General features: G+C 47.9%; 1 protein-coding gene across 3 annotated transcripts in view; it reads right to left on the bottom strand.

Annotated features, from left to right (window-relative positions):
• Positions 1-1,188: 1,188 nt before the first annotated feature.
• Positions 1,189-23,089, bottom strand: part of FGF12 (fibroblast growth factor 12) — a gene marked incomplete at both ends in the record, with an annotated part of 129,746 nt that continues 107,845 nt past the window's right edge. For all 3 annotated transcript variants that reach the window (XM_084292226.1, XM_084292224.1, XM_084292225.1), the window contains 2 exons: positions 1,189-1,307; positions 9,061-9,259. In XM_084292226.1, the coding sequence (XP_084148352.1) occupies positions 1,189-1,307; positions 9,061-9,259 (318 nt within the window). The remainder of the gene's footprint in view (positions 1,308-9,060; positions 9,260-23,089) is intronic.

Genomic DNA, 23,089 nt, shown 5'->3' with positions numbered 1-23,089 from the left:
AGATGGCAGCTCATGCCTTCCTCTGTGTTTTGAAGCGTGAGACCATACTTGTACCCGGGCTGCCACAGCATCTTGGAGCTTCCCTTCCTGTAACAGGCTTGGCTGGCGTGAGGCTTTGTGTTAGAGGGGTGTAGCCTAGGCTATGGGTGTAAAATGAGATGTGTGGAGCCTCTGCACACTGGCAGAAAGGGCAGCAGCTCCTCGCCCCCACGCTGCCCTGTACCCACCCACACCTTTGTCCTGGTGTTGCAGCCCCTGCCCCCCCCCACGCTGTGCATGGCTGCTCACTCCATCCCTCCTTCCCCTTTGCTCTAACTCGCCCCTAATAAATGTGATCATTTCATCCTGCAAAACCTGAAAAACCCATTTCTGAAACTCCCCTGGCAACTAAGACAGTAAAACAAGCCTATAAATATAAATAATTATGATAAAAAGGCATAAAAGGGCAGACGTGGGTCAAACGTACTCGCATAGTGACACGAGCAACAAATAACTGCACAGTGCTTGAATGTCGATGGAAAAGGCTGAATGCAGAGCTGCTAGGTTGTTGCCTGTAACTGTCAGACTCCTAATTCGGGCAGGCCATATTTTATTGATAGCAGAGCGAGCATAGCCATAATCCATCCCCACCGTTCCTGCTGTGTGAAAAATCCCATCCATCCCCAGGGAAACGGGAACGGCAACGGCAGTGGTGTGAACGTGAGGTGAAAGGATAAGACAGAAAGCACCGCCCTGGTGTGTGTTTCTTGCACATCATATGCTAAGTTCAATTTTCCAAAAGCTTTGTTTTATTTTTAAAGGTAACATCTTTATTATTATTATTATATTTATTAGTTGTTATTATTAATATTATGCAGAGATGAGATTTTTTTTCCCCCTTTGATCACAGAGCAAACAGTTTGCTTTTGAAAATGTTAATGGAGTCCTGATTTAAAACATTTTTTCTTCACTTTTTTTTGTGTGTGTGTGTGTGTTTTTCGTTTTGTTTTGTTTAAAACGTTGCAACAGGCAAGATCTGGGGTTCGGTTTCCTCGTCCTACACAAAGAAAGCTTCTTGAGTTCGGACTCCTAGCCACTACCGGTAGGTCCTGCCTTGCTCAGCTGTCGTCGTCTCAGTGTGGTTTCGCCAGGTGGGGTGGGAAGGTGGGTGGGAGGGGAGGAGCTGGAGGTAGGGAGGGTGTTTGTCAGCTATGTCGAGTCTTGGTTAACAACTTTGCCTCCATTCATGGTTGGTGTCCCTGAACTTTTTCTAGAGCGTCCTTGTTTTTCTCCAATTTCATGCAGCGATGGCTCTCTGTACATGCACACTGCAAACAGAAAAGACACCCGTTAACAGCCTGAAGTCACAAATGTCACTGACCAGAATGAATTAGTTCTTTGTATGTGGAACTGAAATTTTCAACCCAATACAAACACACACAGACTTAGGAAAACCCCAGTGACCCAGCAGTAGATCCTGTTCTCAAGCAAGACCTGTTACCTGCCTTTGCTGCCACGCCAGATCCTCCCTCCTTATCTGGATTCTTCCAATGGCACAGACAGAAACAAGGGATTTCTGCTTTCTCGCAGTTAAATCTTTCTAGGTTTCATGTGCTTTACTGATTTTTAGTATTAGATTCACATACATAAAATAAACATTCCAGTTCCCAGCATCAGCCAGCATCTCAGGATGCTAATACCATTTAATGACAGGTCCAAGAATTACCTGGTGCCCAGTCCTTAATCTCCAACACAACGTAACTGGTGTCTTGAATCAAAATCCCACCTTCATCTGGGCCATCCGGGTTTCCTGGGTGTTAAGCTCTGGATGTGGAAGTGGTGACTGAAGCCCATTTTGGTGCCTTCAGCCAAGCCCTGAGGTTTGCTCTCAGCACTTGTTATTTTTTTCTCTCTAAATCAACAGTCAGCCAAGGCAAACGCTGTGAGCAGACACGTGGGGATGCGTTCAGTGACGGCAAGCCAGGAACCTTCCCAGCTCTGCACGGTCACCTGGCAGCGCCTGAGAACGCAGTGGCTGGAGGGCACCTTCTCTCCAGACGTGTGCCTCCAAACACGAACCTGCTGGAGCCTAGGCAGCGTCTGCCCAGGTCGTGGCACATCCCCGTGCCCTGTGCGGCATCAAGCATTTGTCTAGCTCACCACTGGGACTATGTCCTAGTGGCTGTCCTCGTGCCACGCGAGCTGTGCCAGACCAGGGGCAGGTGCTCACACCGAGAGGAGCAGCTCTGATGAGCTCATTGCAAATACCGAGGCGTTTCAAGGGCAGGCACTTTGGAGTGGAGAACTTGAGATGGGTCCAGACTTTAAATCTCACGTCTGGATCTTTGCAAAAATTGGGAATGAAAGAACTGATTGCCTCCTCCTTCATTTTGTAACGCTGTCACAGCACAAACAACTGCCCGGAGCTCGAACACGGGGATAGAGCCCATCAGGTTTGGTTCCGGGTAATCAACAAGAACAAAATTTCAAAAATTATCTGAAGAAATGAAACAAATATGCCACATATAGAAAAGCGATGTAAGCGTTTATATTTATAACCTCCCCCGATTTGCAAATAAATCCTGGCAATTAGAGGCAGGCTGCAAATGACATTATTGCTCTGCATTTTACTCCTAGCTAGATAAACAGTTATAGCAGTGTGCAACAATACAGGACAGAGATAAAGTGCAGTCAACTGTGTATTAATAGGCGGGATATTGCACTGAATATATGAGCAGTGAAAAAATACGGCTTTTCCCGTAGAGCATCTTTAACACAAAGCTTTCAAAGCAGTTTAAGCGCTAGCTGGGCCTCCCAACAAGGCTGGGAGGCAGGGGCTGCGCTGCAGACTGTTATTGCAGCATCATTATTTGACGAAAACGAGAAAAAGGAGAACACGAACAACTCAGCCCATGTGTCGGGGCCAGAATGAGCAATGCCAGCACCGCCATCAGCTGCCCGGTGGGACCGTGCGGTCTGAGTGCTGCAGGGACAGCGCGGAGCCTGTCAGCAGCCTGCCAGCAGAACAGAAGTGAGCTCATGTCCTCTTTCGGCAGCTGAGCTGTCCCACACACCTTGGCACGTGTCCTTCGCCAACCCTGTGGCAGCGACTTTCCTGTTGTGCAAAGCGCTGACCTTATGGCTGCCCGAACTGCTGCTCCAGTGGCCTAGCACTGGGCAGTAAGAGCTTAAGGAACAACGGGGAAAAAGTTAACGACTGAGAAAAACCTGTGCTCGTGTTCCCTTGTGGTTTCTTAGCCCACGTGGTATGGTTTTTTGATGACACTGAGGATGCACATCCCCTCTGAGCCTGACGTTCGGCTGTGACGTGATGCTTGCCCAAGGGGGCTGGGTTTTTGTGCTGGTGTTGCTCCAGAGCTGTCCCACACACAAAGTTGTGCCTCGAGTCCAGTGTTGGCTTCACCCTGACCTCTCTGGTCCCAGGCTGGAGCTTGAGGCACCTGGGTGAGCTTTCTCCCAAGCAGTTTCTCGAATGGAACTTGTCTTCGCAGTCCCAGTTCCCCCACATGCCCAAAGAATCACACAGAAATTCAAGCCACAGTTTGGGATTTTGCATCTACACTGGCCCACAACTCAGGCTGCAGAAGTAAACAACATGTGCAACAGAAAAATAAAGAAACCCTGTACCTAGCAAGCAAATAAGGCAGGAATTCGATATTTATCTTCCCGTCTAGCAGGTGATACAAGTGCTGACAAGGGTCCTGGCTGGAGGCTGCTCACACTGTGCTTTCCAGCCAGCGCTGTCAAAGCCTCAGCACAAGACAGGCTGTGCCAACAGGCCACGCCAGGAAATCCACAGCAGCACGGGACTGGCGTGTTGTCAGCATTTAGCTACCCCTATGGTATGAGGTTACGCAGCATTTGTATGGCCTCACCTACCAAATATTGCCTGGACAGTCTCAAAAGGCTTCTGCACACACGCTGAGCTGCAGCTTCTACTCCACGGTGACTGCAAACCTGTGTGCACGGCAGCAGCCCGGTGTGCGTACGGCCCCAGGAGGGGATGCACGCGGACGGTTGCCTGCGGGGCTTTGAGGCCGGGGTGACACATTGTGCAACACGAGCTCTTGGCCTGCAGTTTGTTACTCCCTGTGCTGGGAAAGCTCGAGCGTGACTCACACGCATAGCTGTTCGGCACCGACCCGGGAGGGGATATGTTTGCAAATGGCCTGCCGTGCATGCCCAGATTTTCCCAGCTTCAAACTAAATCCTTGTGGTTCAGGACCACCAGCCCTCACTGACGGGTGAGTTTGGGGTCCCTGTGTGTGTGTAGGGACACGCTGCCCCCGTCCCCTGCATCGAGGTGAAGCAGCAGCAGCGTGGCAGGTGGCATGCCGGGACGCCGGGGAGGGCTGTGGCTCTGCAGAGCGCCAGGCAGCTCTGGCAGGATGAGCAATTAGGCTAGAACAAGGCTCCCCTCCCTGCTTTGCCTTGCTTCTCCCACCCACCCACACCCACACACCAAGCCAAATACAGCCCTTAATGTCTGGAAACCAAGCTAATGCTTTGGAGCTTCAATCAGATAATCAGCTCCTATGTCCCAGATTCTAATCAACACATCCATATTCATGCTGTAACTGGAAAGCGCCACGAGCCTGATCCGCGGCACAGCCACGGGTGTAAATGGCAGGGGGAGAGCGGGGCCGTGCCCCCGGCTGCTGCTTGCAGCTCTCGGTTCCCTGCCTCCCCGGGGCCCAGCAGTGCCTGCCTTTGGCATGCCCAGGAAATAATTCTGCAAGCAGTTCGGCAGGAAGGGGGCTGCGGGTACAAGCAAGGGAGAAGGGGAAGGCGAGGAGCATCCTTCCCAAAGGTCAAGGCATGCAGGGGCTGCCTGTCATCCTGGAACACACAAATCCCTCATCTACATGCTGGCACAGGATCCCAGCCTCATTTCTGCTTCCCAAGCCTGGCACTGGCACAGCACCCACATGGTGAAACTGAATTCACCCCGTGTGGTCTCCCTGGGCATCAGGGGCTGGCTGCGTTAGGGAGGTACCCAAGCCCTAGGGAGCTGGGAGGAGCTGATTTTTCTACATTGCCACTCAGCAGGCGGGTGGGCAGCCCTGTGGGATCACAGCCTGGCCCCGTGGCATCCTCAGCAGCCCGGCCTCTTCCCCTCGGTGGCTGCCACCGCCCCGGGTGTCACTCTGCAGCAGCAGGAGGCCACGGCGGCCGCATTAGCTACTGCTCCGGTGGAGGGAATTAATTGTCTGAGCAACAGCTAGGGGCAGGAGGGAGCAGGTGATTATGCACCCTCGTTTTCTGCCTCTAATTACCGTGTTCCAAACCCAGGCCCAGCTGATGCATTTCAGAGGCGTTTGAGCTTGCGGCTCCCCAGCTGCTAAACGTGCAGGGTGCTGCCAGATGGAGTCGGTTTGTTCAGGTAAGGAGCACGGCACAGGATGACAAAAAGCCAAGCAAAAGCGTGGGTAAAATACATTGCCTTTGCCCTCTAATAAGATGATTAGAAGTTTGACAGATGAACAAATGAGCTAGTGTGGGACAGAAAACATACCACAGCCTGTCTGCCTGAGAGGCAGACCCAGAAGAGGAGCTGTGTTTAGCACAGTGAGTGTTGTGGTGTCTTTCCTTTTTTTTTTTTTAATTAAAAAAAAAAAAAAGAGCACTTCTAGGATTTTGTGTAGATTAAGGTGTGATCTCTTTAAAGTGTTTTTGTTAGGCCTACAGCATCTTCCTACTCAGCAGTGTCTTGCACTTCTTTGCAACACCTGAAGACTCCACTTTACCAGAACTGGGATGTTGTCTCCGCAGAAAACACACCAGGAAGGATCTGGCAGCTGTTCTTTGTGTGTCGATATCCATCAGTGGCAGTAGATGGCTCAGATTAGTCACTACCAGGTCACCTTCCTGATACCTGTCCAAGTCACAAGGGCTGAGGCACCGTGAATTTGGATTTCGGGGCAGCTCTGCTGACTCAGAGGGAGTACGAGTCATCTTCTGCTTTCTGTGGCCAGATTTGCCACCCCAGGTATATCCTGCTTTGGGCCAGGTGAGAGATGAACTGACACGTAGCTCTTTTGAGAGAACAGGCTGGAAGTGATGTCTTCAAGGAAATTAAATAAAAACAGCAGAGCACATCCACAATAAGCATCTGATCAAATTCTTACTCGAACGACTGGAAAAGCCTCCCATTATTTGAGGTGGGCTTAGATACAGAAATGAACAAGAGGCACCATGGATAGAAGTGTTTGTCCAGCACTAATCACTACAGACACTTAAAGAGATTGAAATTGCTTTAAAAGATTACTTGGTGTCCAAGTGACAATTATACTCAAGCTAATTTCTTGTGCAGTCTGGTTCAATCTATATGTCTGCACTTTAAAGGCTCATTTAGCTCGAATGATCAGTGATCAGAAATAAAAATATCAAAAGAAATGTGTTGCGTATGTATGTTTTTAACCAAAAGTGGCCCCACACAGTACATTAACTGCTGCCTGCCAGGCTGTTTGCCTTGGCTTTGCCTGTGCACAGATGGGAGAGGAACTTAACGCTTCCCCTGTTGTTACTTAGGAAGTTTTTTTGTGCTTTTATATTGATTAAGCTTGGTGCGACTCTCAAAAACAAACAAGCAAATCCTACCTACACTAAACCAAAAGCAACCCCTCCTACCGACCAAGCACAAAAACCTTTCTAGTCGCTTTTGCTCAGAGCAGCTCCAGCATCCTGACAATCTACTGGAGACAAAGCGACCTGTGGGATTAGCACAGCATAAAGCTGTGGCTGGGATAGGTAACACACACAGGTACTGCTGCATGTATACATATGCACATACATAAATGTGGTCCTTAGAAGTTACCTGGGAGGATATTCCACAGTTATATTTATTAGTTTATTGACCATTTGCAATTCTGAGGGAAGGACTCTGAATTCAGAAAGCAGTACGGAGCAACAGGCTTCAAGTGAGCTCCGTGAGCACTCCGGCCTTTCTTGTTTCCATTTCCTGCAAAGGTTCCCTTCCCTGAGCTGCTGTGTATTTTTTCTGCACGTGGTGAACGACTGGGAAGTTTCAGCTTGGAGATGATTGCCACTGGAGTGGTGGGTGAAGCGATTCCTGGCAGTGCACGCACCTCTCTTTCCCGAGGGACACGATCCCCAGGCACAGTTACCCTGCCAGCCACCACGGTGCAGTATTAATGCGAACCCAAACCCGGGTGCGTGCTGCGGGTCCAGGCTGGGAAGTGCTGGCCTGAATAAGCAGCAGAGCTCACACGCTGGGACACGCCACAGCGCTCAGCAAAAGGGATGTGCACATACAGCAGGGGAGTGCTTCAAATGCTTCCTTCAAGTCACGTCAAAGAGAAAGATGCTGCTAAAGCAGGGAAGGAATTGCCCCCGTTCTGTAACATCTCTGCTTGCAAGCTCTGCTCACGGAGACTTTGATGGATGCGGCACCGCCGAGTCACGTGGAGCTGAGCTTTACTCCAGCCCTCCCCACAACCCTCTGCTACCTACAATGAATCTTGGGCTTGGGAACAGAGTCCTCCTGCTGGAGTCACAGCCCCAGACAGCTGAATGCTTTGGGAAGCTGACACGTGCCTCAGCTTGGGCGGCTGCCAGCTCTTTGATGCAGCAGCGCTCGCAGAGGCTGCCTGCAAAGCGTGTGGAGGAGGGAAGGGGTGGAGGAGCCCTTAATTTGGCTGCCAACTTCCAAAGCGCTCGCTCGCTCGGGAGGTTATGTGACAGCTGTGATTGAAGCGAGCGTGGGAGGAGGCAACTGCAGGAAAGGGAAGCTCTCGGGCTGGGCTGGGTTTTTCAAAATGAAAGCCGGAGAGGCATTTGCTGCAATGAGAACTCCGCTGCGGGTCAAGCACCTCTATTATGGCAAGTCTTCCTGCACGGAGAGCCCCAGGAATGGCCTAATTTAATGCATGCAGAAGACAACTATTGAGCCATTCAACAGACTGATGCACGCTGCATCAAAAAAGAAATCTGGATTCAAAGGAACCCACTGATCGGTGCCAACACCCAGCCAGGCAGCAAAGAAATACCAGAAGGAGAAGGAGAAACCCAGCTGGGAAAGCTAGCACTTGCAGAAGCCTCTCCTCCCGCCCAAGGCAGGAGAGGAGGAGACGGAAGAGAAGCTGGTGACCAACCTCATGTTTGAAACAGGTCCTGTTCCTCAGCAAAACTCCAAGTGGGCTTAGGGAGTGAGTCTCCCTGGTGCCTCAGATAAACAAGAAAAGGCTCCTGGCTGCAGAAAAAATAATGAGCACCAGCCCAGGAAAAGCATGCTTGTGCCACTCTCTGTTCTTCCACCACCTCCATCTTCTGCACAAAGGCTGCACAAAGATACCCTGTGAATGCTGAGCTCCATTTCTCTTGAATTTCCGAGCAACAGGAAAAGGATGTTTGCTTGTTTCAAAAATCAAGTTAATACCCGTTAAGGACTAGGCTCACCGCACTACTTCTCCCCATTTGCCAGTTCCCAGCCCATTAAAAAAGGTAATGGCAGGAGCCTGTGGCACGCTTCAGTAGTGTACAGTCAGCAGTAGCAGGAGGGCTAAAAATCAGCTCCACTATTTCCACTGAAGCCTGATGATGTGAGGAAGACGTGGTGTGAGAGCATTTCATCCAACTTTGGACATCTATGATAAAGTTTTCTCTACCCCCTGTGACGTACTAGGCTGTCTTTACATACAGGAAAAAACATGAGCACCTGTGGGTTGAAACCATCTTAGACTAGATGCATTAGGGTCACTGGATTCCTTTGTTGGAGAAGTTGGATTCCTTTTAAACTTCTGAGTGAGCAAGGGCAGCTTTCCCTTCCCAGTAACTTCTCATATAGCTGGGTTTTTAAACTCATCCTTTAGCAAGCCAAAGCTGAGAAGCTTTTATGGGATGATGTGTGGAGTTCATTCATACAGGAAAGAAAGCAGATGAAGCACTAACAGTGCAGCCCAGCACCCCTCCGAAACTTTACAACCATCACCCTTGCTTTCTGGTCTTGCTCCCCAACACCCCCATCCACACAGCCCCAAATCTGCATCTGCAAACTCAACCACCCTCCACACCACAACGATGGAGGGAGAGGTTCCATACCTTCAATGGGTTTGGGTACAAAATGTGATGAGGGTTTGGTTTTTTTCACCCGGTTTCCCTTCATAATTTGACCTTCTTTATTGAGTCCCAGGAACCACGCTCGTCCGGATTCTTGCTGCCGGTACAGCGTGGAAGAATAAATAACGTAGTAGTTTTCAAAGACAGATTCTTTAAATTTGCACTCTGGTGTGAAAACATCCTGCAGCGAGAGAGAGAGAGAGGGAGAGAGAGAAGAAAAAGCAATGGCAAGAATTAATCACTGATCTCCTAAATTAGGCATCGCTGAGTGATACATGGCGGTCACGCATTGCAGTTAACTTGACAATAGAAAACAACAGGCATCAGCAACACCAGCTCCCAGCAACGATCCTCACCCAGAACACTCCCCACTGAAAGGGAAGGCTTTATTTCCCTGACAAGGCAGAGCTGTGGTATACCAAAACAAAACAAAAGTGAATGGGCTTGAAAAATGTGCAGGAAGTCAGGAATTTGTGTCCCGGTGAGCATGCAAACCCTGTCAGAGCAATGCCCTCGTTTGTGTGAGGTATTGTGAAGTGTTTATGTTCTCCCAGGTCTCATCAACAGGGATTTCGGCTGAAATAGTAAGCAAAAAACACGAGAGATGAGAAGCAAAGACACAGCCCTGCTGCTCACTGCTACTCCTAGTGCCACCCCCAGCTTCGCTCTTACCTTCCCTGTGATGGATAAGAAATGTGCAATGGTCATTGTCTGAAACACTGAGGCTTCTTCATATACTTATGGGCAAAAAGCAGCTTACCAGGGGCATTTAAGTGGATTTGGAGAACAAAACCAAGTAACCAACTTAGTTATTTTCAAAAGGGGCAGGAGGAGATACTGGCACAACACCCGCACATCTTTCAATAAAGATAAAGAATAATGATAACAATCAAAGACCAACAGAGAAGTCATTTCAAACATACTCAATATCGAAGGATTTCTTCACGTACAGAGAACTGGTCTCTGACCTGCCCAGGAGCAGACCACAGGGGCTGTCCCAGCTGCCTCCTGAGCCTGCTGCCTGGGGGTGGCTGTGCCCAGCTGGGGAGGAAAACTTGCCGTCTCTCACAAACTTCTCCAGATTTTAAAAACGGGGAAATAATATTAAGACTCTTTGAAAAGAGCTGGCTGGCCAGGGGGCTCCGGCAATGGGCTCCCAGCCCTTCACAGTCAGACACAGTTATTGGTCTGAGACGTTTCTTTCCCAGACTTCAATGAAAATTCTTCCTGTCCAAACGAATGCTTCCACTGGGTTCCTTAAAATGATGATATTATTGAGAAAAAATAAAAAAGAGAAAGAAAAAAACCTCAAACCACAATGAATAAGCATTTCTCAAGAAAAAACCTGTTTTATCAATCAAAATCTCATTCTGCAGGAGCCAGACAAGGCGTCTCAGAGCCCCGTGCGTGCAGGCGGGCGCTGCTACAGGCACGCGATGCGTTCCCAACCCCTCACCACTCAGGTTCCTGCACCCTTCCTAATGGAAAACCCAAGACCAATGTCTGAGCGAAGCACCTGGAGTAATGCCACGTATTTACCGCAGACCTCATTTGAAGAGTGAGCATTTTGAACACTCAGCAACCCTCAGGCGTGTATTCCCCCGTGCCCCGGGGGTTATATAAAGTGCTGCTGGTCCGACAATAAATCCCGTGTGCAGCAGACCTGCGCAGCCAGGCGGGCTTGAAACCACAGCAGATAAAGCGCAGCAGAAAGCGCAGAGCTGGGCTGCACACATGAAGCTTGCATCCATCAGCACCACGCGGATAAAACCTCTTTCAGCCCAATGGGTCATTTTGCCATATCCCTGGGAGCCTTCCTCGCTGGAGGAATAAATATTTTAGGCTGAGGGAGTGAAGCAAGTTGAGAGAGAACCGGATGACTTAGAGCACTAGGAAGTGGTGTTTGAAGTAGCTTCCCCAAAGATCAGTGTTTGAGCACTCCTTAAACCCACTCCTTATCTCCAGGCTTCGCCTGGCCTCGGAAGAGGTGGCTCAGGCAGTTTGCAGCCCAAGTCCTCCCTGCTCTGCCCAGCAGCAAAGCCCATGGTGGGAGCATCTCTACAAGCAGAGTGGACACCTCAGTCCCTTTTCCCAAGCCGTGGGTACTCTACCAACAGAAACGTCTCAATAAAATTCCCCTTAGGAGGTCTGAAAAGTTTTTCTCCGGGGAGGGGTGGCTACCAAAACTCGCCCAAAACAAGCAGCATAATGATGTTATTTTAAAGCAGATTTATTTAAAGGCATCAATTTATTGAAGATATAAAAAATAAAGCAAAAATAGTACCTGTCCACCTGTTTCTGTGAGTTCCCTGGTCAGTTCCTCGTCCCCCCCAATTCACCTGACAGATAGCTACAGACACTAACCACGGCACCATCACCAAAAGCTTTCCAGCTCTCTAAATTAGGCAGCTTTAGAAAACCCATAGATTTGACAGCTAAGTTCTAGTAAAATAATGCAATTTTATGCGCTATTATTATCTTTCTTATTACACATACCACACCAGTAGCAACAACTAGTTCCCACTGCCCCCCAGCACAATTCCTCCTACTGCCAAATCAGCAGTCCCTGGGCTCTGTGCAGGTTCCAGCTCCAGAAATCTTCGGCACAGCAACTGCCGTGTGAGGACCTGACACAAAACCCAAGGGGATGGCGATGGAAAAGCAGGTCACAGACAAGAGAGGAGACAGACAAGCAGGACACGGAGCACTCTTCCAAGCACTGGGGATATTTGGTGTGTCCTCTAAACCTATTTACCATGAAAACCCTTATGGTTTTCTTCAATATCTTCTTGGTGGCCCATGTCAAGCCTTCCAAGCTTACCAGGCCCAGCTGTCACGTCACTTGGTTCCCGCCCATGTCTCTTGCTCTGTGGCATCTCATAACAGAAGGCTATTGGGATATGAATGGTGGAACCTCTCTACAAGCTTTGCTGTCAAAATTCGTTGTGGCAAAGATGCCAGGCCAGGTGGGACACGCTGTCAGTTGTCTTGTGCTGAGAACTGGGAAGGAAGAGCAGAGCGCAGGTGGGCAGATCAGGCTGCATGCTAACCAAGCTCCGAGCAGCAACTGCTGCACAGGCTGAAATCAGAGACACCTGAAGGTGTTTGTGGAAAACCACTGAGTTATTAGCCAAATCTCTGCTGGTTGTTTTGCTTTTTAAACTGATCTCAGTGTTGATGAAATGTGCTAGATGGGAAGACCCGCAATGCAATATTTTCTCGGCATCACACAGACACAGGGTGGGTAAAAACAGCAGAAGGACCCTCAGGCTGTGTCCCCCACATGCCTCTGACAAGCCATAAGGACATCCTCCTCCACAATTAATGCTGTGATGAGCCCTGGGGTCAGCAGCACCCACTTCGCTCTCTCGCTTGGCGCAGGGACCTTTCAAAACAGGCTGATTGCAAACCCCACTCAATTATTTTCCCAACTCCCTACTTGATAGAAATAACACGACCAGGTACAGATGGCTTCATCTTTTAATCATCAGCCTTTTGCAGTCTTTAAACACAGAAATAAATCGTGCCTCTGTTTCCTGTACCAGCTCCACAGCGCTCTTCAACCCTTGGCAGCACCATCCTGAACCCGGCTCACTCAGGAGAGCTGTCAGTTCTCCTCATCAAAGAGTGGGGTTGTGACTTGGAGAAAAAATAAATCCATTTGTCTGTTTTATCTTCATGCCAAATATGTATTTTTTGAATAAATTATCTTTGGATAGAAAGAAAATAAATACATTTATTTGTTCACTATATGGATTTAGAGCTTGAGGCGTTTTGTTAAATGTCTCTAGATGTTACTGAAAATGATTTGAAAAAGCAGATCTTTTTTTTTTTTAATTGTTAAACTAAAAACTTGTGTGAAATACTTGTAAAAGAGATGTTAGCCATTTACATGCCAAATGATTAGCATCTGCCTCCAACTTGTTTTCAGTATCTCAACACAACCCCTTGAACAAAAGGCCGTTCCGGTACGGCACAGTAATGAGATTTGCTTTCAGAAACAAACACGGGGCTGCTCTGTGCCAACTCCAGTTTTATTGGAAATCGGAAATGGCACAGTTTAGGAAAAAAACAAAGTCAAATGGCAGCTATCACACAGAAAATCAGAGACTACATTCAATGGCATTTTGAATCGAAGAAGGGAGCCAAATGGATGTAACTGGCATTTTGTTGTGGTTTTTTCCGGTGCATCAGACCTGCTCAGGGAGGGTGTAAGGTACCATGGTTTGCCCCAAAAGCTATTTCTATTTTAGAAAAGCAAGATGTTTAATTTTCCTTGATCCCTGTAGTGTCTCCTGCCATTTGCATATGGAAATGTGGTTGGGATTTCCAGGCCTGAGCCATCTTCTGTATCATGTGAGCCAGTCTGGTCCTTCGGGGAGGTGTCAGGAGCAGCTCGCCGCCTCTGTCCCCAATCCTGACATGGGCTGGGGGGATCTGTGAAGGACACACTTTTTCTAATCTAACTCAGCTTTCACCTGCTGTGGTCTGGTAAGTCTATCCCAGCTTAGCTTTGAGCAAAACAAGCTCGGTTGGACTCTCCTTTGCACGTCTGTGAAGACGGAGAAGCTCCACAAGACACTGGTGGAGAAACATTGCTGTCAGACCCTTGGACACGATGCTTCAGGAGGCACAGGGCATTCCAGGGATGCTCAGCCACCCTTGGACATCTTTGCTCCTTTAAAAAAATGCCAGTCCAATGGAGTCACAGCCCTGGAGCTGCTCCAAGCAAGCAAAGTGCTGGCCCCTGCCCATATCAGGCTGGGGGCATCGCCTCTGCTGGCACCCTGAGCGTCCTCAGCTGGGAGTGCATACAGGGCCCCCCGGTATGCACTTGCCCCTTGCTTTGTTTGGGCCAAACCCCGAGCAGCAAAGCCCTGCTGTCCCCAGAGCATGGCAGGAATGGTGACAGGCAGCAGGAAGGCTGTCACTGGCTGTCGTACCCAAACCCAGCTGCGCTCTCAGCATCCCCCAGGACTGAGCCACTTGTTTGTATGGCCTGTCATTTCTCTACAAACATCCTCAAAATTGCCAAATAAATAAATAAAGATCTTTTTATATATATATATTTTTTTCCTGAAGATGTCCTTTTATTATAACCCAAAGGAGAACAGCAAATATACACATCCACACGCAAACCTAATGACTTAATAAATTTAGTCACTGAAACGAGCGGCAATAAAAGAAAAAGCCTATTCTGCAAGTAGTTTGTGCCACAGTTTAGGGAAGGGATGTTAATTATGAGCGTTGAAATATCTAACTAACATACTCCCAGAGTAACAGTTTTTCTTTGTTTACAGCACTTACGGGTTTCTCTTTTATGTTCTGCACAATTACTGAGCCGGATCTTCCGATGGGATAAAAGCAGCGAACGGCACCAGAGCCCCTGGCACGGCAGCAGCTCCCTCCCAGAGAATGAGGCTCGGGGTATTTACCGGTGCTAGTGGTAACAGGTAGGAGTTCAGCAAGTCAATTAAAACGTATTAAGGAGCTCCTAGTAAATAGGGAATCATAAATACGATGACAGATGTCAGCAACCAGAGCAGGGTTTAATCTGCATCCCTTCGATGCCAACAGCACTGAGAAGTTCACCGTCTGTACCGATGCCCATAGATCTGTGTGGATAAAGACACTGGCTTCTCAGAGACCCGTGGGCTGCCAGAGGAAAATGTAAGTGCCCACAAACCTCATCCCAAAGTGCCTGTTGCTGGCCTTGTTCCTAGGACAGGGCTTTCTCCATGTAGGTCTCATGCACAGGCTAAGCCCCCTGCAGCCCACAGCAGCACCCCCCAGGCACTGATGCCCTGCGTAGAGCCCGCTGGCTGAGCTCAGCGTCCTCCTGCTCAGTGTAGCTTCCTCCATGGCCCAGGGCTGCATCTGTCTGGAAATGCTTGGAAATAATTGTAGCTGAGCTCTCCTGGCACGTGATCAGGAACCGCAAAACTGCATCCAAACTGTACATCTCATCACATCTTTGTCCAGATGGCAGGTGATATTCTACTGTTCACACTCCACTTTTCCTCCCCCTTCTAGCTCCATGAGAGATTGGTGACAAGTCTTCCTGGTGGCCTTTTACAAGTAGGAGAGAGCAGATATGTTTTAAAATAACAAGCTGCTACATGGGAGCGCACAGCCCTGCTGCAGAGCACAGACTCACTTGATGAGACAATATGGTTATCTCCGAGTATTTTGACTCTGCCTGAGCCATCTGTGGGTTGGAGGGAACACATTTTCAAATAAATCACCATCCGTGGCAGGTCCAGTCCCCAGCGAGCCGGGAAGCAGCATTAACTAGCAATCCAACTTACCGCCCCTGGAAAATGTAACGATGAGGTTATTTGCTCTCACTTTTGCAGGAACTGTCTGTGCCCAGGGTACATACTTGGTGTGTTGGCTTCATTATAAAACAGCAAAGCCTGTGGTGGAGCGCAGGTCTGCTAAGTCTCAGGAACTGCCCCAGCATTCCTTGGCAAAGGAATGGAGACAAAGGTGTGATTGCAGCTCATGGGGATGTGTCCGTGGTAACCCTGCAGCAGAGCAGCAAGGAGCATCTGCCTGGGCACGTGGCTGGGGATTGACCAAAACCCACTGAGGTTCTGCAAGAGATGCCGAGCTCCATTCTGCCCCGGCTAGCTGGTTGACTAAACTGAAATGAGTTCGTATGGATCCACATGTGCCATGGCCTAGCATCAGGCTGCAAAGCATGTGAACCCTCTGAGTTTTTGAGATCCAAACTCGGACCCATCCATCCCACTGTACCTCAGGATTGTGTTCTTCTTTCAGCTCTTGGCCTGCTCACCACACAGACACATTTCTTCTAAACACTTTATAAAGTTAAAAATGCCTGGATTCACTGCACTGGCCTTTGGCAGCTGCTCATGCAAACCTGATAGGAACACAGCTTTCAGTTTAATGAGTGCTGACAAGAACATAGCTCGGGACTGCTCTTCAAGTTGGGCTGCTCGCTTCCATGCCTCCCTGGAGAGCCTGGGTAGGCTGGGGGAGAACACAGGTTCCGGGAGGCAGACCTGGTCTGTGTGCAGTTTAATCCAGGAAAGGCTGCACGCTGAGCAACTCGCAGATGGGACACACATAGAAAAGTCACATATTTTGTCTGTTGTTCCACTTTTTGTTATTGATGGACCCCAAAATCAAATTTGTGGTTGGATGGAATAAATTTTCATCCTTTCTTTTTAAAACATTAGGTACATTTGGATTTTTTTTTTTTTCCCTTTAATTTTGGATCTCATTTCAAAGTGGAATTGTGAAGTCTTTCAAACTGTGGAGCTGGTAAGAACTGGAGCAGTGATCACAGCATACATGGCTCATTCACATGGCACCTGGCCCATCCAGTCCAGCACCACTCTTCTAGAAAAGCAACTGCTTCCTACCAGAGGGGTTTTCTGACAGCACTGTCTCTGGTATCGCACTCCTGGCAGCTTGGAGATCTGGTGAAACCCCAGGATCATTTATAATCTAGGAATCCCACATTATCTATTGTCTTCTCTACATTCTGTTTTCCCAACAAAGAGTCTGGAATTGGTAACGCTGCTATCGGCTCTGCTTCCTCCAAAGCAGTACCCAGAAATACATCTTTGCATTCAGAGATAATGATCATGAGACAAGATGGGACAAGATGAAGATATGTTAGTTGCATACAAGAAAAACAGACTTCCTAATTTAGCATCACACTGCCTCATCTACTAAAGCCTGAAATAACCATGAAGAAAAATAATAATGTAAGAACCCCAGAAGCACGGCCAGATGGGCTGCTTTGGACCTGTCATCTCTCCATAGGGCCACAGAGAGTTTCTTGGCATTCATTTCAGCCAGAGTGCAGGGCACAATGAATTGACTTGTGGCCTTTGGTCACTTTTGCAATATTGCTATGTTTATTTCTGTTGACAGTAATAACAACAACATATAAACTAAAATAATGATTACGTATTTTTAAACATGACGCCATTTTGTTCTGATATACAAAAGGAACCTCTGATTGGAAAACTAGCAGTAAGTATTAGATTTATCATATTGTTATTGATATTTAAATTATCCTCAGAGGCTCAAACCACAGCAGGAGCACTTTGGGCATTTAATAAAAACACCCTTGCCATAACAAGAGGAAGGGAAGCCCATTTATTTCCTACATTTTTTGTGCAGAGATCCCAAGCACCAAAAGACCAGGCAGTTTGCTGAGTGCTCTGTAAAACCAGAGGTGGCAGAGCTAGCGGAGAAACTTATTTCCCCTGGGTTCCAGTTCATTTTCTTAGGCAAAGGTCCTCTCTTTCTTGTATAAATGAAGTAATACAGCTATAACAACATCGGGGAGAACGGGACCACGAGCAAGCCCCCGGCCTTGTAAGACAGTCTCCTGTGGACAGCGCTTCAGCATGCCGACAGAGCCCAGCCTGCCCTTGCCCCCATGGCACACCGAGCACAGGTCCAAAGAAAAAACCAAAGGCCCAATTTTCTGTGCAGTTCGCTTTTTGGAGTAACACGTCACGTGGGCAGCAGATAAGAGACTTGCCGAGGAGCTCGCCGGGCCTATGACAAGTGTAAGCTGGTGACACACTGAGATAGCCTCCCGGCTTTGACTCCTACACTCCAACCGCAAGGCCGGGTGGAAACACAGCACACCGACACGCTCCCTGTCTGCTCCAGTGCTGGGAAGATCTCTCCTGCATTAAACCAATTTCAGAGCTGTCACAACCAGGGCTGGAAATTCAATTTCTTTGCCGCTAAAACTTCCATCCTGAAAATGAGAGGTGCTAGATTATGAATATTTTGACAGCTTCCTGACAGGGTGGCTACACCCGGCCAATTAACCACGGGCCCCGCGGTCTGAAGCATCAGCTGAGGTTGGGGTGAGCTGGTGTTGGACAGGCTGGATCTCCCAGCCAAGAAGAAATGTTATGAAGTGTGAATATTCATGTGGCTTTTGCCTCCCCCTCGTTACAGCTGCTGCAGCGCCTACGCAGAGAAAAGGAAAGGTTCGTGGCGTGTTCTTGGGAGGAGGCCAGCTCTGCTGCCCACCAGGAGGGCCGAAGGGAACCCACCAAGATCTCCGCCTCAAAGCCTACACCTCCGCATGGTTTCTGATAACCAAGCCAGAAAAAAGGAAAAAAAAAAAGTAAATAGTGCTTCCCTAAAACCTGTCAGGATTACCCTAAGGTCTCTGCCCTGTCTCTGCTGAGGCTGCTCTGGTTGCAGCCAAGCAAACCACGTGCCCAACGCTTCAAATCCCTCTGCTCATCATCCAGAGCACCAGTGAAGGTGGATACATGCTACAAAGGCAGATTGTGAAGAGGGGCTGCAGGTTCATTTCTGCTGGTCCTGAGCATCATTTACAGCCAGTGGAGGAAGTTTGCTGGTGAGCATTTATCCTTTAACTGAGGCACTGGACTTCAATTTCTGACAGCAGACTCCTCTGCTGCTCCTGAGTCCTCCAGACTCTGTGTCCTTGAGCCAGACGCTTTGGGCTACCGCCTCATCTAAAATTCTTTAGGTTGCTCATTGTGTATGAAAAGCCTGTCTCTGGCTGCATACAATAGAAGCATATTCAGCCCGAGGAATGAATGAGACTCCAGCTCCTCAGAACATATTTGGGAGAGAGAGAATGAGACGAGAAAGAAAGTGTTTGGCATGAAATGCAGACAGCCCTTTGTTCATCTATTTCCTGGGAAGTCAGAAAATCAGCCAACTCTGCTGTGATAGAAATCCCATCCACAGATTGACCATGGTATCTCTGCTTAGCCTGAAAGAGCTGACAAATTCCACAGCCCAGAACAACTTTACAGAGAAGACCAGGCCTATTTATACCTTGAATGGATTTCCATGATACGTACGTGCTGACAGCCTGAGTTATTATTATTATTTTTTCTGTTACTTTCATTTTGATGTGAATTAACTTGTGGACAATGCACAAACATTTTGAATGGACCCAAACTATGGCACAGCTTAGATCTGACTGTTCAGTGCAGGCAGCCAAGTGACCCATTGTAGCCGACTCTTTGCTTCCCAGGAATCAGACAGATGGAAGTGTATCATTAGGGATTTTGTAGCAGTGGCTATAGTGAAATTTTTCACTCTGTTGCACACTTTGCTAGAGAACTCAGATTAGCTTTGGCATCTGATCCTGTTCAGAAGCCAACTAATGACTGCAACTTCCAATCTAAGATAATATAGTCACTCTAGAGAGAGTAATATAATACAGCAACTCTATTTGGCACAATGCACGGTAAAGCAGGAGATCATTTTACTGTGTTACTAATATATAGAAGACTCTGCAACTGTCTTTAAATTATATGACCCAAAACACATCAACAAAGCAATCCAGTATTAAAAATTGGTTATCTCCTATTTGTAGCTCCTTACTGCAGCACACTCTCAGTGAGATCTAGGGTTTGCCATCAGCTCTGTGAACATTTCATTTAAGTTTACGGGCTCCGTGTTTACAATGCAGGACCAAATGGGTAGAGTGAAAGTGCTGGTGGCGAGGACCCAACATATCGCCCTGTGCATGTTTCAGGATGGGTTCAGTTGCTCATCTGCCACCTAGTCCCATGGCATAAACATTGGGCACATTAGAGGCTGTCCTGGGGGGTTACCCTTCAGTTTGCCTGCATCTGAAAGAAGCCAAGTTTGCACAGCCTCAGATCACTCTGTGACACGAACCACAGAGCAGCATGTGAGTGCAATTCGGAGATTTGCTCCAGAAGTGCACTCCTGATCTAACTAAAACACTGATCCCAGAGAAGGCTGGGATGGTTGCCTTACTGCAACAGGGTATAATATAGTGGGCATGTGATGGATGTGAAATGTCAGCACACCTCTTGCACACCGTATGTCCTTTAGAGGAGCTGGGGGCCCTGTGTGCCCACTGGGAAAACAGGGAAGTAAGGAGTGTGCGGCAAGCTAGGTGGTGGTTGCACACAAGGTCCCCTTCTCCTGCAGTGTGGGGTTTGCACTTCAAGTTGTTCCTTTGTCATCTGAAATGCCTCACTGGGGGTAAGAACAAGAAGCCTTCCAAAAAAGCACTTGCCACCAACATCCACTACAAGAAATAGCCCCATTAGCAGTAATAACAGAAAGGTCGTTTGTTGAGCCTGCCTATTTCAATCCCAGTACACTGCTTGCAGGAAGCTAGAAGCTGACTGCATGTCACAGCTGGGTCCTTCAGAGGTCTGAAAATACTCTTTTTGTCACAATAAGTTTAAAAAAAAATCTAGTTGATCTGTTCTAACAAACAGGTTAGGAAGAGGAAGAAATGCTCAGGGCTGTCCTGACCATATCACTGGAGAGAAATGTATCCTTACCTGCTTTGGTTGTTTTTTTGTGTGCTAGCCCAGAACAGGAGAAAAAAAAAGCCACGAAGGAGAAATCTTTTGCTCATTGACATAACAGCCCTGTCTCAATATCCACAATATTTCATAGTTTTCGTATGTTTTCATTGACACTAAATCCTGAATCATTAATGCAGCAACAAGAGCAGAATCAGATCCTCTACGAATCACTACAGCTGGACTACACATTCTGTTCAAGGAATAAACACTGACTCACAAATGTTTCAATTAAAATGGATATGATCACTTTCATAACAAGGGAAATGAAGGAGAAGATTAGAAGTCCTGTGGGAACATAACTGCTGGTGCTTGGAGCAAAAGACACCAAGATAACCTCAAGTCCCGAAGTGTCTGACTTAACTCATCCGAAGGCTGGGACTTCAGGCAAGCAAAATGATTTAGGAAAACCTTATTGTGTGATGGCTTATTTGTACTAATGGACCTGGACAGTCACTTGTGTCCCTATAGACTGGTGCTGGGCTCAGCAACAGGCACACGGTGTGCCACCCTGTTCAAAACTGTCACCCAGGGCAATGAACAGCGTAGCCACAAACCACTGTCAGCATATTTCACAACATGCAAGCAATGGGAAGGTGAAAACCTGTGAAGCAGAAATTGGGAGATTCTCAAGCAAGTGGGAGAATGCTTACAGAATCGTTGGACTTTATTTACTGGTTTTGCACTATTGCATCTCTACTGACCTAACTGAAGCGTATTAACGTGCTGCTAATATGCTCAGAAATACATACAGAAAGCCCGTGCACTTGGAGGAATGCAAAGAAAGCAACAGCACCATTGGGATCGTTTTACTTATAAGAGGGCAGTAAAAAAAAAATAAGAGGCATGTGAGGCACAAAAGCAAAATAATGAGAGCTGTGAAATTTTACTTTTTAAGCCATAAAATATAACCTTTCAACTGACAAGGATGCTTTAAGAAGTCTGCTTGCTAAATTTAACTTTGATATTGAGAAGTCTTGTGTTTTGTCCTTTTTTTTTTTTTTTCTTTTTCGTTAGCGTAAACTTGATAAAAAAAACGAGGCGCGATAATCCTGGTGCTACACATTTTCAAAAGCCATTTTTTAGCTTTAGACTCTTCAGAGAGCGCAGATAACATTTGCATGGATACAAAGCCATTGCAGAAAGACTGTTCCTTAAGGGCAGAGCTGGCTGCAGGGTTTAATGTGATAGGAACTGAGATTCATAATCAGCAGCATTCGCATTAATAGCCATTAAATTATTTATTCATATCAGGCTCTGGAAGCCTGTAGGATGTCTAGGTTGTTCTGAAGGGCTCAACTCTCATAAACTCTGCTGCGTGCCTTCCTGTCAGTTACTGATCTGAGGGACATACCTTCATTTTCACAAGGCTTGGGATCTGCTGATGCCTCCAGCGCAGCCGGAATGAGCAGGCAGTGTGCAAGGGCTCCCTGAATTATTTGATCCAGTCCTTGCCAGGGCCCACCGATTCTCACCAAAGCTCCACAATATCTATAACCCTCTGATTTCTTTTCCCGACAATTCATACTGCAAGGCTTTTTCAGAAGCCCGCTGCTGCAGGTTGTTTCTGGGTGTACTCTCCTTCCTCTACTGAAAAAAAATTACCAAACAGCCCTCAAATCTTGCCTGTGAGGCCAGAGGAACAAGCAGCAGGGTCACAGAAACTAACCTAAGCTGCAAAAGATGCCAATGAGGTGGTACTTTGCCCTAAAGCATTCTCCCCCTTTTTTCCCCCCACGCTTGTGTCCTGAGCACCACTGCTGACCTTGATCCATTTAAATACCTCTCTAACAAAATTATGCTGTAGTAGCATGTAATTATGCAATCAAGTAACGAGCTATGGCTTTGCTCTTGGTCTTGCACACAAAGCCACCTTTGAAGAGGGCGATAAAAAGGGCAATTATTGCGAAAGGCCAAAGCAGCCCTGGTTACCCATTACCAGGCACGATGCAGGGGATGTGTGCTCACGACTGGCATGCTGAGCTGCTCCTGTGGACACCCACCTAACCCAGCACAGGAGCTGGTGGAGCTCCCTGGGAGAGGTGAGAGGGGTCTGAGCCTGGAGAGGCTTTGGGGAAGTGTGATGGGACCGAGGGTTCCTGGTCGGGCTGGGTTTGGAAGAGCAGCTCCAGCACTGCACCTTGCTGCCTGGCTCCAGGCCAGACCTGTCAGGTCTCAGCCCGTGGACAGTTTGTAGATTTTGGGGTGGGTGAAAGGAAATGGCAAAAGAGAAACTGATATTTTAGGGAGAAAAGAAGTTGCCAGCTTTGACCACTGTGTTATTTGGCTGGGTCATGCTATCCTCACACAGGCAGTTCCACAGAAGCAGGATCAATCCCTTCAAACCACAGTAAAGTACAGGGGGATTTGTTTCTCTGCATAACCAAATGATGCCATTAGCAGAGCACTTGAGTATGCCCAGCTACCTTGCTCACACAGCAGTCCCGTGAGGGCTGCAGGAAGCCCACCTCAGTGGGCAGGGAAAGGGCAGGGGGAATGAGGCTGGTTGCGTAAGATCCTTGGAAAGGCTGTGTCCGAGTCAGAACATGGATTTTCTTAATCTCAGCCCAATGCTTTCAGCATATAAAAGGTTACAGGATAGACTAGGAAGGCACTGGAATACCGGCACCGAGTCACAGCATTGCTGTGGCCCATCCCTTCTCTCTGACTGC

The sequence above is a fragment of the Netta rufina genome (assembly GCF_964035555.1).
Source record: "Netta rufina genome assembly, chromosome: 9".
Lineage (NCBI taxonomy): Eukaryota > Metazoa > Chordata > Aves > Anseriformes > Anatidae > Netta > Netta rufina.
This window is presented reverse-complemented; position numbering and strand designations above follow the sequence as displayed.